At 40.3% G+C, this 19,232-nt stretch overlaps 1 protein-coding gene across 5 annotated transcripts in view; it reads right to left on the bottom strand.

Annotated features, from left to right (window-relative positions):
* Positions 1-4,072, bottom strand: part of LOC134608562 (retinoblastoma-binding protein 5) — a 33,625-nt gene extending 29,553 nt beyond the window's left edge. For all 5 annotated transcript variants that reach the window (XM_063451463.1, XM_063451473.1, XM_063451480.1 and 2 more), the window contains exons 1-4: positions 3,824-4,072; positions 2,623-2,648; positions 1,997-2,169; positions 543-683 (exon numbers count right to left, since the gene is read on the bottom strand). In XM_063451463.1, the coding sequence (XP_063307533.1) occupies positions 543-683; positions 1,997-2,169; positions 2,623-2,648; positions 3,824-3,842 (359 nt within the window). In that variant the 5' untranslated portion in view covers positions 3,843-4,072. The remainder of the gene's footprint in view (positions 1-542; positions 684-1,996; positions 2,170-2,622; positions 2,649-3,823) is intronic.
* Positions 4,073-19,232: the final 15,160 nt, after the last annotated feature.

Below are 19,232 nucleotides of genomic sequence, written 5' to 3'. Positions count from 1 at the left end.
ACTTATAAGTAAATGGAATACAAAAAAAATCTTGGAAAGTGACAGTCTCCCTTTAAATGTACATTTCCTATCTATAATTAGTTTGTAGAGTTTTACAAAAAGGTATTGACTCTGTTTAGAGAATTTGCATTGAAGCTGAAAGCAGAAAGGTGATATTTTAGGGCTCACCAAAAAGGTTAAGCAAGACATTAGCAAATAAGCTTGTACTTTAATGGTAATGGTACTAAAAACAGTTTTAAAATGTACATTGTGATTTTTATAACACAGAGATAACATTTTGGTTGTGTTTATATATGTATACTAAATAATTTAGGCACTGCAGCCACCAAAGCACTGTTGAATTTTAGTGCAGGTCTAATTTCTGTGTTTTACAACCACAATAAATTATTGAACAACCCAGATAACCCATGAGTCTCTCTCCTTCACTGCAAATATAATTTTGGGGATGGCAAATAAGGCTGATTTTTCCCATAAGATAATAAATAAATAAATAAATACTTATTAATTTGTGGTGCCTGCTTTGTTAACTCATTTTGACTTACTGGTCTCGAGGATGGAACTGAACTTTAAGGATGGGGGAAGGAAATCGGAATCGTTGATCGCAGTCTCCACTTAGGACATCCCACAATGATACCATGTTATCTGTAGAGGCACTTACGAGTTTGTGCCCATCTCTGCTCCAGCTGTAAGGTAAACAGTTATTAGTAAACTATAGAGTTTAGGTAATAAGACAACATGGAGAAGACATATGGCATAATGATGACGATAAACTTGTTGATTAGAGAAAAGGCAGAAGAGGCATTTGCTAGAATATACACAACATAACAATGAAGAAAGAGTAGAGGAAAAAATGTATTTTAAAAACTGTACGATATGTTGCTGTAATTCACAGCAGACACAATTAAAAATAAAAGAATTATAACTGTTCAACAATGATTGTGTAAAATGAGTTTACAGAAAAATGTTAAAAAATAAATAAAAAGCTAAATCCACTTGGCTGCAAGGAATACTACCTATTTACGGCATTACTTAAGACAAACAAAATAAGCTTTGCTTCATCCCACAAGCAATTACAACATTTTAAATGTCCACTAAATGCACCCAGATCACGTCAGCTCAATTTAGTGGTGAGGTGCATTGCCCTTACAGTTTTAACTCAGCAATGCAAAACAATCACGTTTTGAAGAAACTGAAATGTTTACATTGGAGGTTTAAACACCCGACAAGCCGCTAGAGATGTTTCCTCTTTAATGACTGAGTGGAACTCAATCATGTGACAAATTGCAGCTTATTGGAAGGTTGTGTATGCACATCACATCCCCAACACCTTCACGTACTCTTTGAGGAGAATTGTATTTGAAAGATGCTGAGAGCATGACACCTGCAACAATGTCACAGGAGCTAAAGCAAGCAGCCTTGGTGCTGAAAAAAACATTTCAAACACCAAAAAAAGGTGACAGCTGTGCTGGAGTAGGAAGAGAGAAAAAAGTAAAGCCTTGGATAAATTCAGCCACTCCCAGGGAAACTCCCAAGCAGAATCCCTAAAAGAGCAACACACAATAACAGATGGTGGCAAATTCCAGATAAATTAAGACGTAACCCCAAAAAAATTCAAAAAGGGCACATGTGAGGGAGAGAAAAACAAAGAACAAAAATCATGGAACAATAATTTTATTCAAAAACCACACAATGATAACATTTAAAAAATGCACTTACATACATATAGCACGATATGTGCAATACACAAAATCACTTGTTTAAGAAATGTTGATCATAAGAGTTTGCTGTTAAAAGGTTGAAGAAATAAAAATGTGCAACCTCACGTTAGGACATAATATGCAAATTTGAGTTACATACATCTATACGACTATTGTAAATTTTTTGTAGCTTTCAATAATTAAAAAAACTAAACATTAAATCAGTTATAATTACAGTTACACTACAATTAAAAAATAAATATAAGCTATCTTGTCAGTACTCAGCAGGTATCACTCACCAAAGAGAGCATACAGGATGAATATGTGCACTAATAATCTTTGCAATGCCTCTTGTTAAAAAATCCCAAATTACTATCCGTCCATCATTACAGCCCACAGCCAGCAAGGTCCCCCACCTGTTAAAGGTGCAGGTGAGGGCCATGCTAATGCAATCCAAGGTGCCATCTGCCTCCTACAAAACACACAGACATAAGAGTACATTTATTAACAAAACAAAAAAAAAACATAATGCACTGTTGGTCATGAAGTTGTATTAGTCCTAAATAGAGGCAATTTTATTTACATTTTTCATTTGTTTTTACTATGCAATCTTTTGGTTTTGTGTTGTATTTCTATTATTAAAACATTAAAAAAAAAAAAAAAAAAAACGCATGTAGAGACTGTTACTGCACTAATATCAATGAAGGTCACCACGGATGTATTTGAGGAAACCTTTTTCAAAGTGATCTATACTATCGATGACACATTGACAATGCACACTGAAAATATTTTGTAAATACCAGCACTGGGCTTACAGTGATCTAAGTTGTATTTGTTCTAAAATTTGCTTGCCACCACAGTCCCCAAATCACCCACTCAAACCAATAGAACACCACAAGACTTGCTGTGCAGCTACCAAACGTACCTCTGGATAGTTCTGCCCAAAGGATTCTGAAAGAGAAAATTAAGATACAACATAAGATAACATAGAAAACAAAAATCTGTAAATCCTTCCAAACCAAAATTAAATTACTACCACAGTTATTCACTGAATTCCAAAATGTAGCAACCCCCCACCCCATATTCCATAAAAATTGTAAAAAAAAAAAAAAAAAGGATTTTCTACTTACCTTTTTCCAGCGCAAAGATTCCCGCATTGCTGTTGGCCTCTCTGCCTCCAGCGAAGTGGCGTTGCTACCTCCATCAATGGTCCAATCCAATACTCCTACCTAGAGAAGCATTGGGAACACGCATCCCATGCGTCCGAAAGCAAAGCATTGAATCCTGTAACTGAGTTTTATGCGGTCAGTGCCGCAGAAGCGCTTCTAGTGGCTGTCAATATGACAGCCATTAGAGTCATGTTTAACCTTTCAAGGTAAACATTGACCTTTCTGGAAAATGGCACTCTCTTCCTTTGAAGGGTTAAACATACAGGACCACTGGACGGAGATCATTTAATTTGCAACGTTGGTTTGAAATTTTTATAACAGATCAGCTGTTTTGGTATCAATTTGACATTCTGAATTCAGCTCACTAGCATTAATAATTTAGTAGATAAACACCTTATTTTTACTCATCCACAGCTTAACATTACATACATACATACACATTAGCAAGTGGGAAAGTAAAAACTCTCCATAAAAATGCAACTATTCTATGTAGGGTATGTACTTTAGTAGTGTGGAGTGACACACTCTTATTGTATTTTTTAAACTAGATTAACATGCTTAAAGTGATAGTGTTTTTATTTACTGACTTTGATTTACGGCGATTATCCTGTAGATTTTATGGTAAATTCACCTTTTCAGGCCAGAATAGACGAATGACAAAACATTCCCCAAGTCAACAGCAAGGGTTTGAGTTCGGCTATTTTGGGCTAAAATTCAGCTTGAATGCCTAAAAGAGGAAGTAAGCTGCTGGTTATTTAATGAAAGCTTCGTTTAAAGCACATCAGTTGGGATAATTTTCAGTAGGTATAATTCTAATGACCAGAAATACAAAGTAATGCATGCAGACGATGTGATATTCAGTGTTTAACTTTAATTCCTCAGAGCAGTGCATGTGGTATCCTCCCCGTGACAATGGATATTATTATTATTATTTACAGAGCCCTTTGTATCCCTTACCGAGCAGCTCCAGGTTCATGGCTCCGAATCAGGCCTACTCAGCAACACAGTAACCAAGGCCCCTTCCTGGGGGCCGCACTGAACTACCCCCGCGGCGGGGAGCGAGGCACACCCCAGGAATCCCCTAGTTACCCAGATCAATCCGATAAATGGGGCGGTGGAGATGGCTCATAGAGTCAGGCAGCGCCAAAACCACCTATAGGACTAAAAGACACAGGCAAAGCCTGGGACAGCCCGCAGCGGTACATCGCTCTTAGTGTTCCGGGTGGGAACCTGAGATACAGAACGAAGGTTCCCATGTCAGGAATGTGCATATAGTGCGCCTTGTTCTGTGTAGAGACATTCCTGTCTTTAGTTAGATTTGTTTTATTAGATGTTAGATGTTGTATTGCTATTTATATATCACTAACTTATTACACCGTGCTTTACAATATCATCAAAGGAGTACATTTAACAATAAATGAGACAATTAGGAAATGTTACATGAAAAATAGGTTAACGAGGACCCTGCTCAAAACGAGCTTACATATGCAAGTTGCTGCTAATCCTATTTCTCTTTTATTTTTGAATATACTGCATGTGGAGTTACACAAATCTTATAGAAAATACACGTTTACTCTATAGAACAGGGGTCCCCAAACTCCGGCCCCCCAGATGTTACTGAACTCCAACTCCCATGATTCTCTGGCTATCTATGTAATTCAAAGAATCATGGGAGTTGTAGTTTAGCAACATCTGGGTGGCCGGAGTTTGAGGACCCATGCTATAGGATAGGAGGTGGTGTAATGGCTTTTTACAGCAGGGGTGGGAATAACCATGTTTTGGACTACATCTCCCACAATGCTGGCAAAGCATCAAGGGAGATGTAGTCCAAAACATCTGGAGGGCCGAAGGTTCCCCACCCCTGTTTTATAGAGTCAGCAGGGCACCATGAGTTATTAGGAATAGAGCAATGAATTTAAATTCTAGGCCAAAATAGACGAATGTGAAAAATTCTCCCAATTCAGCTATTTTTAGTTGAGCTATATTGCCCTGAAATGTGAAAGTCACTTTCAATTCACAACAATAGAAAATAACCCTGAGGTAACTGTAGCAGCAGAGATTTGGCAAAAATATTACTGAGCTGGAATAACTCTGCAACTCAGCTGTAGTCACAGCTTTTTTTAGACTAAAATGTACAATTCAAATTTTAATTTATTACACTTAAAAGTCGCAACAGAGGCAGACCGCCGGACAGCAGCGGGAACGTGCTGAGCCCACAGAGGGCATTAGCAAGGGGACTCTCTGAAAATGACCTCACTAATCATAACTTGTCTTAGTGTGTAAACATGGCAATATCGAAATTTTACCTATCACAATGCACCAGCCTTACTCACTTTACTCATGTGTAGCTATAAGGGCGTAAAGGGTGATGTTTACCTCTCACATCTAAAGCATGTATCCAGCGAATAATAAACAAAGCATAATACCAGCATGTAACCTTATCCTGTACCTATTATACCAAAAATGTGCACTGCCTAGCAACTACCCTATCTGTTATCTATGCCAAGCAGCTCGAGGAATGCCGTTGGGGTACCTGGAGCCAGTTTGTAATCATTATATGCACTGCAAAAATAAAAAATTATAAAAAAAAAAAAAAAAAAACCTGAATGGAACTGAAGTAAAAGCCAAATCAGGCTTACATTTTGATCCCGTTTTTTTGCCAACATTTTGGTGTTTTGAATTCGGTTCACTCCAACTTGTCCAGTTGTATGAATAAATGCTGGCAAAATGTAAATGTATCTACCATCTGTTCAGGTCTCCCTCTTCCCCCATCCCCCCAAAAAAGAATCTGAATAAAAAATAGAGAAGAAAATATCAGATTAGTGTATTATCTTCATAGTCATAATCTGATTTAATTTGTTAAAATAATCTGTAAATATAAAGAAACAAATAATGGTGCAGACCATCTGGTAATAATAGTATGGGGAAAAGGTGTTATATGTAATAAACTCACATGTCCCAGAGCCCTATCACCCCTGGCTCTGGGTTTGAAATTGTCAGGGTACCTGAGGCCTCTACCTCTAAGGGAGGTAGAGACTTGGTGGTTTATCCATCCAGGCGAGCTGTTTCCTCCGTTCCTCGCGGTTCATCCAGCCACTTAAACACCGGCCGCGAGGAATCCACATCCTTTTCTAGCAGGACGCTCAATACGTGACGTCATGACGCTATCACGAGCGACCTGTCACTCAAGTGTCCGATATCCAATCGGCACTTGTCAGAGGCGTGCTTACCATCCGGAGCCAGGGTATTTAAGCTTGCTTCTCTCTTCAGCTCATTGCCCTGTCGTGGTTCTAGCTTGTCTAGTCACTCAGTGCTCTGGTATTCTAGTTTGCTCTTTTGGTTTTGACTCGGCTCGTTGTACTACCCTGTTTCTCTGTTATCCCTTGACCCGGCTTGTCTCTCGCTTATCTGTCTTCTCGTTCCCTTGACCTCGGCTTGTCTCTGACTATTCTTTACTCTCGGTACGTTAGTCCGGCCATTCTAAGGCCCGGTATACGTACCTTTCCACTCTTTGTACTCTGCGTGTTGGATCCCTGTCCCGATCCGGACATTACGACAGGGCCAATGGATCCTGCAGGTACAAACAGTCAGCTTGGTTCTTCGGATCCCAGGTTTGACGCCATGGAACATAGGATGGATCAGATGGCTTTGGCACTACAGGCACTTTTGTCTCGTGCTAGTAATCCACCTGAGGAGACACGTACTCCTTCTATCTCTCCTGCAGTCTCAGGTCTAGAGGTAGCCACTGTAGGTGCTTCTTCCCGTATTACCCCACCAGTACGTTATGGCGGGTCACCGGAGAGGTGTCGTGGCTTTCTAAACCAGATTAGCATCCATTTCGAATTACAACCCCGCTCTTATCCTACAGATAGAGCAAAGGTTGGATTTATTATTACTCTGCTCATTGAAAAAGCTTTGAGATGGGCCAATCCTTTATGGGAGAATGATAACCCACTAGTCTATAATTATAATGCCTTTGTAGCTGCGTTTAGAAGAACTTTTGACCCTCCTGGCAGAAAGGTCAATGCAGCTAGATTAATGTTGCGCCTTAAACAAGACAATCGAACACTAGTGGATTATGCACTAGAGTTCAGATCCCTGGCGGCAGAAGTTAAGTGGAACGAACAGGCTTATATAGATGTGTTTTTGAATGGGTTATCAGATGTAATTCTTGACGAGGTCGCTACTAGAGAACTCCCTGAAAATTTGGAGGATTTAATTTCTTTTATATCTCGTATTGATGAACGCTTAAGAGAGAGGCAGAACACTCGAGATAGGACCCGTAGACCCTCCTTTAAACTAGCGCCTACCTTTCAAATCTCTGAGTTCGAAGACTTACGTATTCCTGAACCTATCGAGATAGGCAGTACTCATCTCACTGAAAGGGAGAGACAGTACAGGAGAAGGGAGGGTTTATGTATGTATTGTGGAGTCAGGGGTCATTTACGCCTAAATTGTCCCAATCGTTCGGGAAACGCTCGCACCTAAGTTCCTCTAGAGGACAGGCCTTGGGTGTTTCTACTTTGTCCTCTATTCACAACTACAAGGAGCTCAGGCTTGTGTTACCCGTTTCTTTAAAGTGGGAGAAGGGAGTAGTTAAGACTATGGCACTAATCGATTCTGGAGCTGCTGAGAGCTTTATAGATCAGGGTTTTGCTGCCAAGCATGCTATTCCATCCCAGTTAAAAGAGACACCTCTGGCTGTCGAGGCCATCGATGGTAGACCGTTACTTGAGCCTGTTATTTTCCATGAGACCATACCGATTAACTTGACTGTGGGCATCCTGCATAAAGAGGATATATCCTTAATGCTCATTTCTTCTCCATCTATTCCCATAGTCCTGGGGTACTCCTGGCTGAGGAGACACAACCCTATTATTAATTGGGAATCAGGGGAGATAGTTTCGTGGGGAGAGAATTGTCAAGAAAAATGCTTGCGGAAGGTCTTACCTCTTGGATTAACTAATACATCGAATACCTCTGACAATCCTACAGAGACACAAATTCCGTCTCAGTATCTAGATTTAAAGGCAGTATTTGACAAAAAGAAAGCCGATACCTTACCCCCACACAGGTCCTTTGATTGCAAAATTAACCTACTCCCTGGTACCATGCCTCCCAGAGGTCATGTATACCCATTATCTATAAAGGAGAACTCAGTCCTAGAGGAATATATTCACGAGAACTTAGACAAGGGATTCATCAGGAGGTCCTCCTCCCCTGCCGGGGCTGGATTTTTTTTTGTTAAAAAGAAAGATGGTTCTTTGAGACCTTGTATTGATTATCGAGGCTTGAATAAGATAACCATTAAAAATGCCTACCCGATTCCCTTGATCACCGAACTCTTCGATCGTTTGAAGGGCTCTACAATTTTCACCAAGTTAGACCTCAGAGGGGCATATAACTTGGTGAGAATCCAGCAGGGACATGAGTGGATGACGGCATTCAATACTCGATATGGCCACTATGAATATACTGTCATGCCTTTTGGGTTATGCAATGCGCCAGCGGTATTCCAAGATCTGATTAATGAGGTTCTTAGGGAATTTCAGCAAGAGTGCGTCATTGTATACCTAGATGATATACTCATTCATTCTAGTGACATTGAGATTCATCACAAGCAAGTCAGGAGGGTTTTGCACAAGCTTCTCCAGCATGGCTTGTACTGCAAGTTGGAGAAATGTAGCTTTGATCAAACCCAGGTAACCTTTCTCGGCTATGTGATCTCTGGGGAGGGATTTAAGATGGATCCGGATAAGCTCCAATCCATTCTAGAGTGGCCTTTACCCACAGGTCTTAAAGCCATACAGAGATTTATTGGTTTTTCCAATTATTATAGGCGCTTTATTAAGGGCTATTCTTCCATTATTGCACCTATCACTAACATGACCAAACAGGGGGCTGACACTAAGAATTGGACTACTGAAGCTCTCCTTGCGTTTAAGACTCTCAAGGAGCTTTTCGCTTCCGCTCCCATTTTAGTTCACCCTGACACTTCTCTGCCTTTTTTGCTCGAGGTAGACGCATCAGAGACTGGTTTAGGTGCTGTTCTATCTCAAAGGTTGGGTGTTGATAAACCATTACATCCATGTGGATTTTTCTCTAAAAAATTGACTGGTACTGAAAGCAGGTATGACATTGGTGACAGAGAATTACTAGCGGTTATCAAGGCTTTGAAAGAATGGAGACATTTATTGGAAGGTACATTACATCCTGTTACCATCCTGACAGACCACAAGAACTTGTCCTATATCGGAGAGGCCAAGCGTCTGTCCTCCAGGCAGGCTCGTTGGTCGTTGTTTCTTACCCATTTCAATTACGTTCTGACTTACAGACCTGGGTCAAAGAATTCTAAAGCCGATGCGCTATCTCGCCAATATGAACCCTCTGCTTCAGTTGAACCACTTTTGTCTTCCATTGTACCCAAATGCAATATTATTGCTAATACCAGTCTCAAAATTCATTCTCCGCTACTTGACCAGATCTTGAAGTCACAACATCTAGCTCCCGGAAACACTCCTGAGGGAAGAAACTTTGTTCCTCCTGAACTTCAACTGGAGCTCTTACAATGTTTTCATGAAAGTAAAATAGCTGGTCATCCTGGTATTCGCAAGACATACTCTCTGATATCCAAGGATTTCTGGTGGCCTTCACTTCGAAAGGATATTGAGGAGTTCGTCGCAGCTTGTGAGACTTGTGCCAAGACTAAACTACCTCATGCATCCCCATGTGGCCTATTACACCCCTTGGACATTCCTGAGAAACCTTGGTCCTGTTTATCCATAGACTTTATCGTTGATCTGCCTGCTTCCAAGAGACAGACTGTTATTCTCACGGTGGTGGATAGATTTACTAAGATGGCCCATTTCGTGCCATTACCTAAACTTCCGACTTCTCCTGAATTGGCGGAGATTTTTGCAAAAGAGGTTTTTCGCCTACATGGGATTCCTTCAGAGATTGTTTCTGATAGAGGCTCTCAATTTGTCTCACGTTTCTGGAGATCCTTTTGTTCTCAAATGGGCATCAAATTGAACTTCTCCTCGGCCTATCACCCTCAGTCTAACGGAGCTGCTGAACGTACCAATCAAAAAATCGAACAGTATCTGCGTTGCTTTGTTTCCGAACACCAGGACGATTGGGTCGGTCTGATTCCTTGGGCGGAGTTCGCACACAATAACCTTGTTTGCGATTCAACTCGCTCTAGCCCTTTCTTCATGAACTATGGCTTTCATCCTTCGATTTTTCCTTCGGTTTCCTCTTCTCAGGGGATACCGTCGGTTGATGATCATGTCGCCAACCTGAAGAAATTATGGGATCAGACTCGGCAAATTCTGTTACATAGTTCCTCGTTGTTCAAGAAACACGCTGACAAGCATAGAAGAGCGGCTCCTGTTTTTGTTCCTGGGGATAGGGTATGGTTAAGTACTAAGAATATTCGACTAAAAGTTCCATCTATGAAATTTGCTCCTCGCTACATAGGCCCTTACAGGGTTCTCACTCGTATCAATCCGGTTGCGTATCGCCTTGCTCTGCCACCTGCCTTACGCATTCCTAACTCTTTTCATGTCTCCTTGTTGAAACCCCTTATTTGCAACAAATTCTCCTCTAAGGTCTCCTCGCCTCGTCCTGTTCAGGTGGAGGGTCGGGAGGAGTACGAGGTAAGCTCCATCGTTGATTCCAGGATTTCAAGGGGAAAATTGCAATATCTGGTCAACTGGAGGGGATATGGTCCTGAGGAGAGGAGTTGGGTACCTCAGGAGGACGTTCATGCTTCTCGCCTTCGCAGAGCATTTCACCTCCGCTTCCCATCTCGCCCCGGTTCCTTCCGCCCGGTGGGCGTATCTGAGAGGGGGGGTACTGTCAGGGTACCTGAGGCCTCTACCTCTAAGGGAGGTAGAGACTTGGTGGTTTATCCATCCAGGCGAGCTGTTTCCTCCGTTCCTCGCGGTTCATCCAGCCACTTAAACACCGGCCGCGAGGAATCCACATCCTTTTCTAGCAGGACGCTCAATACGTGACGTCATGACGCTATCACGAGCGACCTGTCACTCAAGTGTCCGATATCCAATCGGCACTTGTCAGAGGCGTGCTTACCATCCGGAGCCAGGGTATTTAAGCTTGCTTCTCTCTTCAGCTCATTGCCCTGTCGTGGTTCTAGCTTGTCTAGTCACTCAGTGCTCTGGTATTCTAGTTTGCTCTTTTGGTTTTGACTCGGCTCGTTGTACTACCCTGTTTCTCTGTTATCCCTTGACCCGGCTTGTCTCTCGCTTATCTGTCTTCTCGTTCCCTCGACCTCGGCTTGTCTCTGACTATTCTTTACTCTCGGTACGTTAGTCCGGCCATTCTAAGGCCCGGTATACGTACCTTTCCACTCTTTGTACTCTGCGTGTTGGATCCCTGTCCCGATCCGGACAGAAATGCTCCTTGGGAGAGGGGATATTCCCACACTGCAGGATAGTCAGGAGGATATGTCCACTGATAATTCCGTTGTGCTGTATGTAAAAGGAAAGAAGGGCAGGACCTCCAATTGAATAGTATCACAATTCGTTTTATTGTATAAAAAAGGTTAAAAACCCTTACTTTGGATGTGGTGGGTACAAACTCGCAGAGTCACCCACATAAAAGCATAAAACACATGTATTCGAAAAAACGCTTCCTGGTTATGGTCCGGTCACGTGATCGCTTCCGGGTCCGCCCTCCAATGACGTCCGTGTGACGCGTTTCGCCCGCCTCCACAGGCTTCTTCCGACAACGTCATGGGGTTTCAGTCTTCCTTTTAAGTCCATAGTGCCGCCCTTCTCTCGCCTCATTGGTCGGGGGGCGTGGTTTCACACGATCTTTTTCAATCATTCAATTGCACACTAATAAACTTCATAGACTTAACCCCTTCCAGCACCCACACTAAAATGGTTATATTCAGTGTCACATAAGAAATGGAATCATCTAAGTGATGTTAATCCCAATTATTTCTAATGTATATATAGACCTTATCTAAATTATTCTACATAATGATTTATCAAAGAGACATCTTCTTACTTCATTAAATTATATTTTTAAGTATACACAATGGATATTATACGAGGGTAATTGATAAAAATTCTATACAAACAATACAACAGAGATCAATTCTAGACAGCAGGAAAAACCTTAACTTTTCCCATATCCCTTAAGATAGACAGTGCAGATATATTATGCTCATTTCTAAAGTATACAGTTCTTATACTAAATACAGGCTGACATTATTGCAGAGTACCTGCTGATTGAAAAAGGGGGGGGAGAGGTTGGAAAAAACAGCCATTATAATTTATTTACAAAAAATGACATTACAATTTATTTACAAGAAATGACAAATTTCAAATTCTCCATTTAAACCCCTAGGGAACAACGATTTCAATTTAAACACCCACCTCATTTCTTGTTTCGACAATTTATTGTCTAGATTTTCACCCCTCCAATTTCTACCAACTCTCTCTATCCCAATAAATTGTAATTTGGTAACATCTCCCTGATGTTTGTGAATAAAATGGGAGGATAGGGGGTGCTCCTTAAAACCTCTTTTTATGTTACGCACATGCTCCTCGATACGAGTGTGCACTTGCCGGGTAGTTTTGCCGACATAGTGCATATTGCACGGGCATGTGAGGACATAAATACAGTTTGTGGTGTGACAAGTTATCAGTTGTTTCACACTATATACTTGTTGTGTATTGCCCCCTATTAGTTCTTTTTTGACACACTTAGTGGCTCCCGTGGTTCTGCACGCCAAGCAGTATCCGCATTGGAAAAAACCCACATCTTTATTGAGGAAGTTCTTATTTAAATTTTCTTGTCTAAAGCTGCTCTTTACCAGATGGTTCTTGATACTCGGTACTCCCCTGTAGATGATCCTTGGTTTTTTCGAGATTATCTTGTCTAACAGGGGGTCCTCTTTTAAGACAAACCAATATTTATTGATTATATTTTTTAAATCCTTATTCTTCCCTGAATAATCAAAAATTAGGGAAACTTCATTCTTGTTACTATTCTTTTTATTTTCAATCTTTTTACTTGATTTGTCTAGTAGCTTTTTCCTATCTATTTTCCCCACTTCCTTATGTGCCTTGTCCAATAGAGTCCTAGGGTAGTTTTTAGCCGTGAACTGTTCTACTAACTTGTCAATCTGACTCTCGCAAGTTTCTCCACTTGTGCAGTTTCTTTTTAACCTTAACATCTGCCCTTTGGGGATGTTGTCCAGCCACGGGCCATAATGGCAGCCCATTATTATTACCCAGTAAAGAAATATGAGGGGAATAGGAAACAATATAAACAAGAGTACAGACAATACAATGGAGACAGATACCAATATAGAAGGAGGAGGAGATCTTTTAGTGGGAGTAGACAGTATCAAAAGAAAGACAACTATAACCAAAAGTGGAGGACAAATGGTCAAGAGAGGGATACCCCAGTTAAGAAGTATGAAAAACAACCTTTGAATAGATCTATCAGAGTTCCTACCAATATAGAGGGAACGGAGAGAGATAGAACCCAAAAATTAGGGCCAGAGTCCAATGTTTGGGAATTAGCCTCCCAAGGATTAAATCGAAAACCAATAGACTCTAAGGAGCCTAATGAACAAAGAATCAGAGATACTACCCAGGGACGGGAGGGACATCCAAAGGATTTTTTAGATTGGGAACACAAAAGAAAAGAGAGAATAAAATTAAACCTCCCAAGTTCTCCACTAAAAAGAAGAATAGAAAGAGAGGAACAAGAGGGGGAAATAAGATACAGAGAAGGAAAAAGGGGAAGGATATAGACATCAAGGGAATAAACAATCTTTCGAAACTTACACTAAATACTATGCAGAATAGAGTATTGGCTAGGGGGATAAAATTCTGCCCTACTGCGAATATGGATCATTTCTCAGTCTATATAGATTTGAAGAAGTTCGTTAGAAAATTATGTTTGAAACGCTTCTTTCTGGAGAAGGTGGACACTACTGAGGGATTAAATGGAGATGTGCAATTAAAGGAGCCCAATCTCACCTCACTTAAAAAGAAATCCACCTTTTTTCCGAAGGGCTGTAAGACTAAGTCAATGGATGCTTTTGAGGAACTAGTGATGCGAGAGGTGGAACGTATCAAAAGAATAAATAGGAATAGAATGAATTTGAATAAGGAAGAACAGCAAGCTTTGGCTGAGTTAAGAGAGAACAAAGACGTGATTATCAAACCGGCCGACAAGGGGGGTGGCATCGTCCTTATGGACAGGGAATACTATGTGGAGGAATCATTGAGACAACTCAATGACGGCATTACGTATGAAAAATTGAAAGGTGACCCCACTCATGAGAAAAAAGACATGTTTATGGATTTTCTGAACAAAGGTTTATCAATGGGAGTTATCTCTAAAACAGAATATGACTATTTGGTTGTCATCTATCCCAAGATACCTGTATACTATTTTCTACCGAAAATCCATAAACATGAAACTAGACCACCAGGGAGGCCCATTATCTCTGGGATAGGTTCGGTGTCAGCCCCCTTGTCGGAGTATATTGACTTATGTCTACAACCCCTAGTGAAGGGAACAAGAGCCTATTTAAGGGACACTAGTCAAATTCTCCAAATATTGGAGGAAGTCGAGTGGAAGGATGGTGACATCCTTGTAACGGCGGATGTGTCATCACTCTATTCGATTATCCCACATTCTAAGGGTATGGAGGCCGTCCAATTTTTTCTGTCGGCTTCAAATTTATCCCCGGACCAACAGACATTTATTTTGGAGGGTATCCATCTTATTCTGACTAATAACTATTTTTATTTCCTGGACTCTTTCTACCTACAGATCCTTGGGACGGCGATGGGGACTAGGTTCGCACCCAGCTATGCAAACCTTTTTATGTCATATTGGGAGGAATCCTTTATATATGGTGGTCATGGCTGGGTGCAGAACCTGGTCACCTATCGCCGTTACATCGACGATCTGTTCTGGATCTGGAGGGGCTCTGCAGAAGAGCTTACAGCCTTTTTGACACATTTAAACTCCAATTCATGGGGGATTCAACTCACTATGGACCATAGTGATAGTCAGGTTAATTTCTTGGATTTACGAATTTTTATTTCCCACAACCAAATATGTACTGAAACCTTCTTCAAGAAGGTGGACGTTAATAGTTTCATTTTTTATGACAGCTGCCATTATGGCCCGTGGCTGGACAACATCCCCAAAGGGCAGATGTTAAGGTTAAAAAGAAACTGCACAAGTGGAGAAACTTGCGAGAGTCAGATTGACAAGTTAGTAGAACAGTTCACGGCTAAAAACTACCCTAGGACTCTATTGGACAAGGCACATAAGGAAGTGGGGAAAATAGATAGGAAAAAGCTACTAGACAAATCAAGTAAAAAGATTGAAAATAAAAAGAATAGTAACAAGAATGAAGTTTCCCTAATTTTTGATTATTCAGGGAAGAATAAGGATTTAAAAAATATAATCAATAAATATTGGTTTGTCTTAAAAGAGGACCCCCTGTTAGACAAGATAATCTCGAAAAAACCAAGGATCATCTACAGGGGAGTACCGAGTATCAAGAACCATCTGGTAAAGAGCAGCTTTAGACAAGAAAATTTAAATAAGAACTTCCTCAATAAAGATGTGGGTTTTTTCCAATGCGGATACTGCTTGGCGTGCAGAACCACGGGAGCCACTAAGTGTGTCAAAAAAGAACTAATAGGGGGCAATACACAACAAGTATATAGTGTGAAACAACTGATAACTTGTCACACCACAAACTGTATTTATGTCCTCACATGCCCGTGCAATATGCACTATGTCGGCAAAACTACCCGGCAAGTGCACACTCGTATCGAGGAGCATGTGCGTAACATAAAAAGAGGTTTTAAGGAGCACCCCCTATCCTCCCATTTTATTCACAAACATCAGGGAGATGTTACCAAATTACAATTTATTGGGATAGAGAGAGTTGGTAGAAATTGGAGGGGTGAAAATCTAGACAATAAATTGTCGAAACAAGAAATGAGGTGGGTGTTTAAATTGAAATCGTTGTTCCCTAGGGGTTTAAATGGAGAATTTGAAATTTGTCATTTCTTGTAAATAAATTGTAATGTCATTTTTTGTAAATAAATTATAATGGCTGTTTTTTCCAACCTCTCCCCCCCCTTTTTCAATCAGCAGGTACTCTGCAATAATGTCAGCCTGTATTTAGTATAAGAACTGTATACTTTAGAAATGAGCATAATATATCTGCACTGTCTATCTTAAGGGATATGGGAAAAGTTAAGGTTTTTCCTGCTGTCTAGAATTGATCTCTGTTGTATTGTTTGTATAGAATTTTTATCAATTACCCTCGTATAATATCCATTGTGTATACTTAAAAATATAATTTAATGAAGTAAGAAGATGTCTCTTTGATAAATCATTATGTAGAATAATTTAGATAAGGTCTATATATACATTAGAAATAATTGGGATTAACATCACTTAGATGATTCCATTTCTTATGTGACACTGAATATAACCATTTTAGTGTGGGTGCTGGAAGGGGTTAAGTCTATGAAGTTTATTAGTGTGCAATTGAATGATTGAAAAAGATCGTGTGAAACCACGCCCCCCGACCAATGAGGCGAGAGAAGGGCGGCACTATGGACTTAAAAGGAAGACTGAAACCCCATGACGTTGTCGGAAGAAGCCTGTGGAGGCGGGCGAAACGCGTCACACGGACGTCATTGGAGGGCGGACCCGGAAGCGATCACGTGACCGGACCATAACCAGGAAGCGTTTTTTCGAATACATGTGTTTTATGCTTTTATGTGGGTGACTCTGCGAGTTTGTACCCACCACATCCAAAGTAAGGGTTTTTAACCTTTTTTATACAATAAAACGAATTGTGATACTATTCAATTGGAGGTCCTGCCCTTCTTTCCTTTTACATACAGCACAACGGAATTATCAGTGGACATATCCTCCTGACTATCCTGCAGTGTGGGAATATCCCCTCTCCCAAGGAGCATTTCAAACCCAGAGCCAGGGGTGATAGGGCTCTGGGACATGTGAGTTTATTACATATAACACCTTTTCCCCATACTATTATTACCAGATGGTCTGCACCATTATTTGTTTCTTTATATTTACAGATTATTTTAGCGCGTTCTTTTTGGTAACTATTGTTTTGCTTTTCACAATCTCTTGTGCATTGTATTTGTGAACGCTGCCATATTTTCTGCATGGGATTTTAGCGCTCACACATTGGTTATTGTGATTTAATTTGTTAATTGGAGTAAATACTAACATATAACTTTTATTTATACTATTTTATTTAGTGGGTAATTTCAGTGGAGTAGTTGTCATTTAAAAGCATATCACTAGATGGCAGAATCACACTGTAGATGGTTGGCTGTGACTATTAGCATGGTTTTAATGGTTCTCATAATCTGGTTAATTGTGTCTCAAAACCTCCTATATAATTTCATTTTAATTGTCCTTTTCTAAAAAGCACTACATAATATAAAGTGTTGAACTAGTCTGTAGGAATTGTAAACAATAAGGATATGTATTAAGGCAGAGTATTACTGTATTCACCTGTAAATCTATATCCTTGGATGTTAGTTGGGTATTCCAATACACACACACACACACACTATAAGGACAGTCTCAGTTCAGTTATTCGGCCTCTGATACTGATGGTTTTATTCCTATCCAATGTTTTTTACAGAGAAGTATTGGGAACATATGGTGCATGTTTAGCAATCAATAATCCAGTGCATGAAGTATTGCACCCATTTGCATCTTCATCCAATATATTTAACATTAGTTTCCCTCGCTCGATACAGATTACTGGGCCCTCTGTAAATATTTATTTTTATTTTTAAAAGGGCTGGGATAGTCTTCTTACAACAGCTGCTCTGCCTTCTGATGACTGATGATCTCCGTCCAGTCCAAGGGATCAGGGACGTATGGTATATGCTCAGTAATCGCCTTGCTCAGCCAATCTGATGTTTCTCATGATGCTGTAAATGATGACACCAGATGTGAAAACCTCCAAATTTGGAAAAATCTTAAGGAAAATGGGCCTGGAGTTATTTTTCGACAACCACTAAAGGTGTGGATTTAGACAAATATATACATGGTCATTTCTCAAAAACTGCTGTTTTACATGGTCTTAAAAAATGAGTGTGTCATGTGTTAAAACCAATCCAATACATTAAATACCTATACATTAAAGTGATGAAAGTATAGTTTTATTCAATTGTTTATAATGCTTGGTGTCCTTGGTAATATTCCTCCATTCAGTGATAAAAGGGACACTCTAGACCCCGAATGCACTTTAACTTGCTGATGTGCATTACGTGTGAATAATGTGTCTCCTTCTTTCAATTTTACACAAAGTACAGATTTTAATAGTATTTGGGAATCTTTTTGTAGCGTACGTGACTCTCTTGTTCTGTTTATATGTGCATAGTATACTATTTACCACCAATGCATGTAAAGTGCTTTTCTGATTTTTGATACTTTGTTACAACTTACTTGACACCGTGTACTGTTCTTCATAATCCATAGGTTGTCCGTTTTACAATGGATGGATGTTTTTTTCCAAAATTTCTTTTTGTTTGTTTGATTTATTTGTATTCTTATTTTTATTCAGTGTTCATTTCTATATATTTCATTGTTTTACAATAATTATTGTTGTTAAAAATGGAAATCTTTCCAAAAAACAAAGTATTGACATTGACGAGTATTTGGGAAACAGGAAACGGTGTCCTGTTATGACGAGATGGTTGGGGCAGTGTATATCAAAATGTTGCATCAGTCAGGATCTCCTCATAGGGAGCATCTCTATGGGGACCGTTCAGCACCTACATGCAGAGCGTAGAGACACTGAATGTAGGTGCTGTGCTGCCACAATTTAGTGGCTGTCTGAGTGACTATCACTACAGGTGTTACCAAGCAGCATTTTTTTCTAAATAGACAGTGTATACATTAGAAAGTCTGCAGGGACAGGCTATAGCCATCAGGACACATTAAAGGAACACTACAAGGTCAGGGACACAAACATGTATTCCGAACCATATAATGTTCAAAACAAAATATAGCCCCCCTTCCCAATATTATTCCAGTTGGCTGTTGCTGGCTCTACCCCTGATCTGCCTGCTTGGTTGACGTTTTCAGAAGTGGTGGTCTGAGCCAATCACAATGCTTTTCCATATGGGATTGCCAAGGAGGCAAATCAGGGGCAGCCCCAGTACAAACCAAACACAGCCCTGGCCAATCTGCATTTCCTCATATACATGCATTCAATCAATGCATCTCTATGAGCAAAGTTTAGTGACTGCATGCAGAGGGTGGAGACACTGACTGTCAGTTATGCACA

Source organism: Pelobates fuscus, chromosome 1 (assembly GCF_036172605.1).
Source record: "Pelobates fuscus isolate aPelFus1 chromosome 1, aPelFus1.pri, whole genome shotgun sequence".
Classification (NCBI taxonomy): Eukaryota; Metazoa; Chordata; class Amphibia; order Anura; family Pelobatidae; genus Pelobates; species Pelobates fuscus.
Note: the sequence above shows the minus strand (reverse complement) of the source record. Positions and strands in the feature narration are given on the sequence as shown.